Raw genomic sequence first — 8522 nt, forward strand, 5'->3', positions numbered from 1 at the left:
CCTCTGCCCCCTCCTCTTGCCCTTGTCCCCGACAGCGCAGCCCCCAGGGGCCCTGTGCTTTCCGTCGAGATGGCCCAGGGACCAGAAAGATGCTCTCCACACACCTCTAAGGACTGCAGAGCTGCAATCCCTGCCTTCCACCTCAGCTGTTACTTAGAAGGAATTGGGAGCTTTCTCCCCACCACCCTTCAAATCCAGGAGTCCCCCCCTCCCTTCCCGTGGGTGCCCAAGAGCCTCTCTGAGATAGAGACCAGCTGTGATGCAGGACCCTGTGTCCTGACTGTTTGCCCAGGTTTGCCAGGGAGACCTCCAATGTAATCCCAAACTCCCACATTTTCCCAAATTGCATCCTCTAACGCTGTCACCACATTTTCCTTGTAGAGGTAAAATCCGAGAAAGAAGAATACGTGACAGCAGCAGCAGAGATGTTCTCTGACTGAGTCTCGCCCTGTGTAGGAGATGTCATGTCCTTTCTAGTCCTCAAAACACTCAAGTCACAAGTGTTTAACTGAAGCCATGGCAACAGGGTATCCAGCTGTGCTCCAAGTACCATCTCAGGGCCTGAAGCAAAGAAACAAGCCCTTGGGGAAGGGCACGGCAACTCCAGAGAAGGCAACGATCACATTAGGTGCCATGAAGATGTTAGATCTATGTCGGCTAAAACCTGATTGCATCGAGACGGAAAGAATCATAACTGTCTTGGATGAGACGATTGCCAAGCTGGAGCTGAGCAGTTTGATCCCACTTATTATCGACTCTCTGGACAGGTTTGCTGATATGCTGGGACCTGAGATCACGAACAGCTTGATCGAGCACCAGAAGCTTTCACATGAAATGGGGCACCTGCTTGCCAGCTCTGAAGAAGGAGACCCCCTGAGAGCTGAGGAACAATGCTTGCTAGAGCAACGCCTGAAATGTTCTGTTAGAAATGTCCTGCGACTCTTGCTGGCCAACCCTTCGCTTTGCCAGGCTCTGAAATACGAAGCCTGGGCGAGAGAGTCACCAGCTGAAGCGTTTATCAAAGCCTTTGGGGAGTTCAGGAATTTCATACTCGAAAGACTCCTGACTAGTCCCGTAGAAGAGGAAGAAAAGATTCAGTTCATGGAAGGCATCTCCCTCCAGATTAAGAAAAACACTGAAGCAATCACAGCTTTACAGGCAGAACTGGCAGCAGCAATCTGGACTCAAGAGGAGGAGGTATGATATTGTGCGAATATGTTTTCCAACAAGGTGTTAGTGAAGCAAAACTTCAGTAAGCTAAAAACTGATCCCTTTCTTGTCAGTTCCTAAAGAGGAAGTTCCAGAAATTATTTCTAAACCAGATCCTAAATTTAAAGATGCTATTTTCATCAGAAAATATAATGAAAAATGTTTACTGCATGCTTGATTTATTTTTTTTTAAACTTCAATTTGGCATATTTTGAACCTGTTCTCACTGGCCAACTTGAATGACACAAGTCACTGAGTTTAAAAGGGAGCTGCAGGACAGACACAAAATGCTGTGGTAGTGTTTTGGCAGGGCTGCAATGTCAGCTGCCAGCATGAGGCTTCACTCACTGCTGATGAAATGATGAAAAGTCATTCCAGGCAGAGATTGCGCTGATTAAAATCCATTTTTAATATCTGCTCTGCCTTCACTCTTGCTTAAAACTAACATTTCTGTGACTTCCAACTCTGTGATACTGGCTGCCCTGATTAATATGTGATTATACGAAGTCTTCATTTTTGCAGTGAAGGCAACTGAGGTACAGATAAACGAATGGGCATTTCCCAGGCTCCTTCTGTGAGTGCGTGGGCTGTGCCAGCATCCAAGCCCCTGAAGCCCTGACAAGCAATCCTTTGTTTTACATGTATGCTTTTCTTTCTCCTTCCTGCAGGAGGGGTTGGAGGGGAAGGTTTTGTCATGTGCTCGCTGCACTGAACAGTGGTAACGGAGACAAGGGCCTGCTTTCCCCATTCCCTCTGCTCCTTGGAGATCTGTGAATCGAGACACTTGAGATTTTTATGTGCCATTTGGCAGCTTGTCCGGGGCATCATGAATAAATCTGTCTCACTGGTCCCAGCTGAGGATTTCTCTTGCGGGCAGCACACTGAGCTGCGTCCCCCAGGCAGTCGCTCTGAGCCTGATCCAAAGCTTGAGGGAGCCACGGGGCTCGCTCCGGTGGCCCTGATTTTGGCTCCTCCTCAGACAGCAGTGCCAGCAGGTCTCGGTATGGTTTGTTCATTCTCCACCTTTATTCACAGGTTCCCAGAGGAGCAGTGAGGGAAGGTTTCCAAAGCACCCTGTGTAGATCTAACTCTGTCCCCTCGGCCGGCAATGGCAGGTCCCTGTTGCCACCAGGTCAGCAGGGCGTCCTCTTAGATCTCCTCCACCTTTGTGAGGGTGCCTTACTTCTCCTGCCCACCTTATGCCTCACCTGCATTTCTCGATGGTATTTCTTTCTCTTGTTTTCTGCCTCTAGGTTCACAAGAAGGACAATGTGATCAAAGACCTCAAAACCAGCATGCAAGATCTGACCAAAGACTGCAAGGATGGCATCCAGCAGATCAAGCAGGAAGGAGAAAAACAGCAAAAAGAGGAGCTGCATGCTTCCCAGGCCAGGTGTGCCAGGCTACAGCAGGACGTTCAGCAGCTCAGAGCACAACTCGATGCGCTTGTACTGGAGCATCGAGCATCAGAGCTGGCTCTCAGAAAGGTAAGAAGGAGGAGAGGTCTAGACAGGAGATTTAAAACCTTTTGTACTGCTGTCAGGTCTGGCTGCTGAGCATAATTACTTGGTTCCTGCTAGTTCCTGGCGGGATGCACATGCTGTTTGTCAGAGTATACCTGCTCTGTCCTCATGCTCTGCTGATTCCAGTGGAAAGCAACCCTCCAGCGACAGCAGGGAAGTAGCCTGCTCACAGGTCCTCCTCCTGCCTGCTGACTTGGCTCTGAAAACACCTTTGCACAGTGCTGTGACGCCGGGTGCTAGAGAGGCTGTGGTCTAGTCAGAGCACGGAGCAGCAAGGCTCCAGCAAAACAGGCAAGGCACATGTTAAGAAACAAGGGATTTGGTGTAAGGTAAGCAGAGGAAACACAATATTGGCTTTATATAAAGCCATCTTTTAGAGTTGATTGTAGTAGTCAAGGAGGAGTGCAGCTGATCCTGGGAGCTAAGCAATTCCTGCTCTGACACTCTGCTGAGTTGAATGAGGGGGAAATGTGATTTATATCAGTGCTGAACAGCTACAGAAGGAGGAAACCAGAGCAGCAGGCAGGCTCAGGCCTCTGCATCATCAACAGCTCTGCCCTGAGCAGAGCGTGCTAGCGACACAGGGCACAGAGAATCTAGAACTGGAAAAAGAACATTTTCTCCCTCATTTTGCTCCTACTTGGTGTTTATTCCAAACAAGCACTGGCCTCCTGTGGGCAGGGCAGGACACATTGGTAATCACAGAATCACAGAATCTTCAGGTTGGAAAAGCCCTTTAAGATCATCAAGCCCAACCGTTCCCGTAACCCTGCCATCCCACCATTAAACCCTGGCCCTAAGCACCTTGTCTGCCCGGCTTTTAAATCCCTCCAGGCATCTTTTACTCTTGTATTGCACGATGTAGAGCAAAGTGGGGCTGGGCACTAAGAAAGCATCAAATGCAAGTCAGAGTCACAGTACAAACCCCCATATCCACCCGTTTACACCTCCTTTAATGGAGTGACTTTATCGGGCAGTTTCTTCTGAGGCTGTTTTGAGTTGCTCAGCTCATTCTAACACTCAGGCAAACAGCTTTACTGACCACAGAGGTCTCCTTTCCCTGTCCTTGGCACATGCCCTAGCCCTGGGTGGCCTGAGATTGTCTAATTAGTTGAGGGCTGACCTCGTGATGGCCTGGGAGCTCCTGGGACATCCTGGGTCAGTGCCGTGCAGGAAATCATGTGGCCCTTGCGATGGGCTCTACCTGATCTTCCTCTTGACGATTCCATGGAGTACAGGTACAGTAGGTTGGGGTAAACTGCCTGTACCTGGTTATACCACAGTATAGCCACTGTTAAACTGTTTTACGGCTAGAAATATCTCTTTGCCTTAAAAGGCTCCATCTTTTGAGTACTTTCTGTCCTGCTTTCATGTTCAGGAGTTCTCTATTGTTTCAATTTTAGGGTGGTTGCCCCAGTTTGCAGATGACTTGCCACATTCCATCGACATGTTCATTGCCTACCGCAGCACGCACCTTTCAGACGCGTTTCAATCCTCAGCCCTCACCCAGCTCCATGCTATAAACCAAATAAGGCCCTTTTGGCCTCAGGGAAAGTCCCATGGGAATCACCAAACCAGGGCAAGCAAAATATGCATCAGCTGAAGGAAGCCTGCCACAAAGAGGAGGTGTTATACTCAAATATAATGATGCTGGGGCTCAAAGCTACGCTGTTTTCTAACTCGGGCTACTTTTTACCAGGTTTCAGCTAAAAACCTATCACATTTTGTGTTTCAGAGGAAGTGTAGAGTGGAGATGGAAATTGTGAACTGGATCCAGAAATATGACACGGACATGGGAGAAAAACAGGTATCCTCTTTGAAGGGCTTTGCTCTCCCATGAGGCACTACGTTCAGATAGATTCCTGTCCAAACGGACACATGGCTCTTACACAGGAGGCTGTGGAAGTGTGGAAGTGAGGGGTATCTTTCCATCCAGAAGAAGCACAGGCTTTAGAAGGAAAGGTACCTTTGTCCTGCCTATGCCTTCAGGAGTTCTCTGCTGCTTTGACTTTAGAAAAAGTTCCATCTGCTGCTAAATCCCACAGCATTTGGGGGCAAATGGGTTGCCACATTCTGCCAGACACACCCACCTGATGCTAGGGAACAGGATTTTCACTTTTGCTTCAATCCTCAATCCCGTTGGCCCTATCCAGTGTCCAAATCATGCTCCTGTTCCTGCTGGCCCCCTTGTGAGGTGTCTCTCAACTGCTAAGAGACCAAACAACCTGCATGCCACTGCCTCAGCACCCAGCTGACACCAGTCTGAGAATCACATCAGCATCCCCCAGCCTCACCTCTGAGAAGCCCCTGCTTGCTTTCTTGTTCCTGCCCTATATATAGAGATGGATAAAACTGCTGGATTACTAACAAGACAAAATGTAGGGAGGGGCCTAGAAGCTGGCTGCTAATTTTAAGAAATGATCCCTGCCTTGTCAGGTGTTTAACAATGTCATTATTTTGGTTTCCTGTCTGCTGGGTGGCTGGAGCACCACGTCATGGCAGGTTTGGGGCAGAACTTGCTGAGGCAGACACATGTCCATACTGCTGATTCCCCTAATCTTCCACCTCTGCGTGGCTTCCTCAAAGACATTAGGAAAGGCATAAAGTGCTGCTGAGCTTGGAAGTGCTGTAACACCATTAAAACTACCTGTCCTTGGCCTTTTCCAGGCTGAGACAGTCCGTCTCTGCTGGTGCTCTCAGCAGCGTACAACATGTGAGCTGGGCTTCAGTGCCACTCATCTAAAAGGGCTTCTTAACGAAGCTGTTAGCTCAGTCTTGGCCTTACCCAAACTGCAGCAATATGTCCTTTAGCTCAGAGCATATACAGGAGGGCTCTGACCTGCATGTGCGTTACCTGCTCAGAGTTCCCAGCTGAGGGTGGACGCTGTTTGCAACACAAGGCAGAATGATGAGAGTGTTTTTCAGAGGAGCATGAAGATACGAGGACCTGGCATCTCACGAAATTTTGGGGCCAGTTCTGTTTAATACCTTTATCAATGATCTGGACAAGGGGTTCGAGGGCGCCCTCAGTCAGTTTGCAGATGACACTGAGCTGGGTGGGAGTGTGGATCTGCTGGAGGGGAGGGGGGCTCTGCAGGGGGACCTGGCCAGGCTGGATCCATGGGCCCAAGGCAATGGGGTGAGGTTCAACAAGGCCAAGGGCCGGGTCCTGCCCTGGGGTCACAACAACCCCACACAACGTGGTTGTGTGGTGGGATGGCAGGGTTAGTGTAATGGTTGGGCTTGGTGATCTTAAAGGGCTTTTCCAACACAAACAATTCTATGATTCTATGAAATTCCCTGGGCACTGGGCACACACCTCCTCTGGAGTCCCTTTGGAAAGGCTCAGCTCCCAGTCGTGGCTCTGCCTGACTAGGAGCCCTTACCTAGGGATGTGCAGGGAGGAGCTGCTGAATGCCCTCAGAATTGCTGTACCTGGTATCTGCTGTCCTGCTAGGCTGAATATGAGGAGGTTCATGCTGCCTATGCTGAGGAGAAGGCCCAGCTGTCCTTGCTGATGGAGAAACACACTGTGCTTCTCCAGGAGTATTCCCAGATCGACGAGGAACGCAGGATATGTCAGAATAAGAAGGAGCAGGCTTTGAAGGAGTTGACCACAATGACCCTTGCTGCCACCCGCATCCAGGCCTTCTGGAGAGGCTACTTGGTCCGGTCCCTCTTCAAGTCAAAAAAGAAGAAGACAAAGAAGGGCAAGGGCAAGAGCAAGAAGACCAAGAAATAAAGCACAAAATCTATTCTCTCTCCTCCTGGCACAGTTGCTGACTCTGCTGGGACTGACCTCTTCCAGATAAAAGCATTAGATTTGAGAGAGCATTTGCATTACAGCCTCCAGGGCCGGCGCTGCCTCTCATAGTTGGAGTATATCGAAGCAGCGGCGTGAAGACAGGTCTCACCATTTTAGGTTTGGCCTTGCTGCCTCTGCAAGGAGGAGGATGTCTCCTGATGAAGGGATGGGGCCAGGAGTGCAGGTTCCTGCCCCGTCTCCCTGGCTTGAGTCTCCTTGCCTGTATCTTGCTTGTGTGTCACGGCCCCGTTCTGTTCTTACCAAAGGTGGCAATAAAATCATTCCTGGGGGCAGGGTGAGGCCCTACATCAGGGTTTCTCCTTGTGTGGATTTGAGAGCCCATGTCCCTTTCTACAGAGGGAAGCTGCGGCACTGTTGCTTATCAGTGACAAGAGGGATGCGAGTCCTGACTGGGCATCACACCTGGCAGTTTGCATTTTTCGGCAGGGGCTGACGAAGGATGGGATGTGGCACAGCCCAGCTTGTGCCCTGCTATAGGTACCCTATAGGTCTCTCTCTAAGCCAAGCAGCAAGCTGTGCCCTGTTTGATGTAGATCCCTGTTTCGACAGCACGCTCTCCTCTGGATTCACCAGTGTCTAATGCCCCAAAAGCATGCTGCAGCCTTTCCCTTTCACAGGGGCATGAGTTGAGTGTTTTTATTCCCTCCCTTGGCCTCCCATTTCCAGTAGCTATGTAGCAACTTCGTACCATGGAGTTCTTTACTCCTCTGCTTGCTAGGGCTGAAATTGGGCATGGATACAGTCACGCACAGTGCCCTATGCCTTATTTGTTTCATTTTCTTGGGAAACTAGGCTGGGCTCACATATTCTTTGCATTTAACAAGGCTGGGAGCAAACAGCACTTTGGATCCAGACTCCCACAGACATTTCTTTACTCCTGACTTCACTGCCCCTTCCTCGCCATCTCTCTTCCCAGGAGAGGGCAGTGACGCTGAATGCAAAGCCCCCATTTGGGGCCCAGGCCTCATCTGCCCCTCTACCTCTGTTCGTAATGGGGTACCTATAGCAAGAGGGCTGAGGTGCTCTTTACCACCAAATGCAAACCGAAGCGGGGCGGGAGCCAATTTGCTAAGGACAAAGAGTGACTGGAGGTGGGCTGAGGTCACCGTGAGGGGGAGATGCCACAGTGGCAGCCCACGTACCGAACACAAGGACCTGACATATTTGTCCTTGACTCTTGGTTAAAAGTCTCTGGATCGGTGTGATGTGTCCGTAGCACACTCAGTCAGTACAAATCGCAGGACATTTGCCATCCTGTGTCCAATCCAGTGCAGGGCCCAATCCCAAGCGTGTGCTGGAATGACTGCGGAATCACAAGGATATGAGATGCAGGATCAGGTGAGGCCGCCATCTCCTCCAACATGGCCGGAGGAAGTGTCTGTCCATGTTTGCAGCCACAAGAGATGCCAGGATCTGTGGAGACTTTCAGATGTTGGTACCCATGTGGGTATTCCAGGGTGTATTTACATCAAGAGGGACGTTTCATCTCTAGGGAGGCTTCAGTTCACAAATGCCCACAGCCCTCGAGTTCCTGGCAAAAGAAGGTCCAGGCACGCTTTTAGATTAGAGGATGTCGGGGTGTTGCAAGGGCTGTGGAACACTGATTTTGATGCCTCCCTGTCTCAGGTTTTGTCTAAAACCTCCAGATGTTGCCTCCAGATGTCAAAGCCTTTCTGGAGAGATGTTCAGCTGGGCGAGGGGCTGAGAACACCTTCTGGTGGGAGCGTGCCAGCCTTCAGAGTCCAAAGTACTCTCAGACTGTTTCCAGACCTAGGACGTGCCCTTACGAGCTGCCTCAGTGTCTGCTGGTGCCGGAGGTGCTGGTGCTTATGGCTGAAGGACTCTCTGGGGCGTCTCTATAGAATGGGAGGAAATGCTCAACCAGCTTCAGGGGGGCAGAAGCAGCTCCATCCAGAGCAGTGGATGGAGTTTGCCTACATCTTTCTTTCCAAGCCCAGATCCTC

The 8522-nt window shown here is 50.3% G+C and overlaps 1 protein-coding gene across 1 annotated transcript; it reads left to right on the top strand.

Moving 5' to 3' along the window:
* The first annotated feature begins 516 nt into the window (after positions 1-516).
* Positions 517-6474, top strand: IQCD (IQ motif containing D). The gene is made up of 4 exons (XM_009642860.2): positions 517-1197; positions 2463-2696; positions 4468-4539; positions 6190-6474. The coding sequence occupies exons 1-4, from the start codon at positions 517-519 to the stop codon at positions 6472-6474; spliced, it is 1272 nt and encodes a 423-aa protein (XP_009641155.2).
* The last annotated feature ends 2048 nt before the right edge of the window (positions 6475-8522 follow it).

Source organism: Egretta garzetta, unplaced genomic scaffold (assembly GCF_000687185.1).
Source record: "Egretta garzetta isolate BGI_Z169 unplaced genomic scaffold, ASM68718v1 scaffold7, whole genome shotgun sequence".
NCBI lineage: Eukaryota > Metazoa > Chordata > Aves > Pelecaniformes > Ardeidae > Egretta > Egretta garzetta.

Bases quoted from the DNA above. Each gene is read 5' to 3' on its own strand.
- IQCD (XM_009642860.2), top strand. From the start codon at position 517: ATGGCAACAGGGTATCCAGCTGTGCTCCAAGTACCATCTCAGGGCCTG. The intron at 2,697-4,467 runs GTAAGAAGGAGG...TTTGTGTTTCAG, and splicing joins CAGAGCTGGCTCTCAGAAAG to AGGAAGTGTAGAGTGGAGAT. The intron at 4,540-6,189 runs GTATCCTCTTTG...CTGTCCTGCTAG, and splicing joins CGGACATGGGAGAAAAACAG to GCTGAATATGAGGAGGTTCA.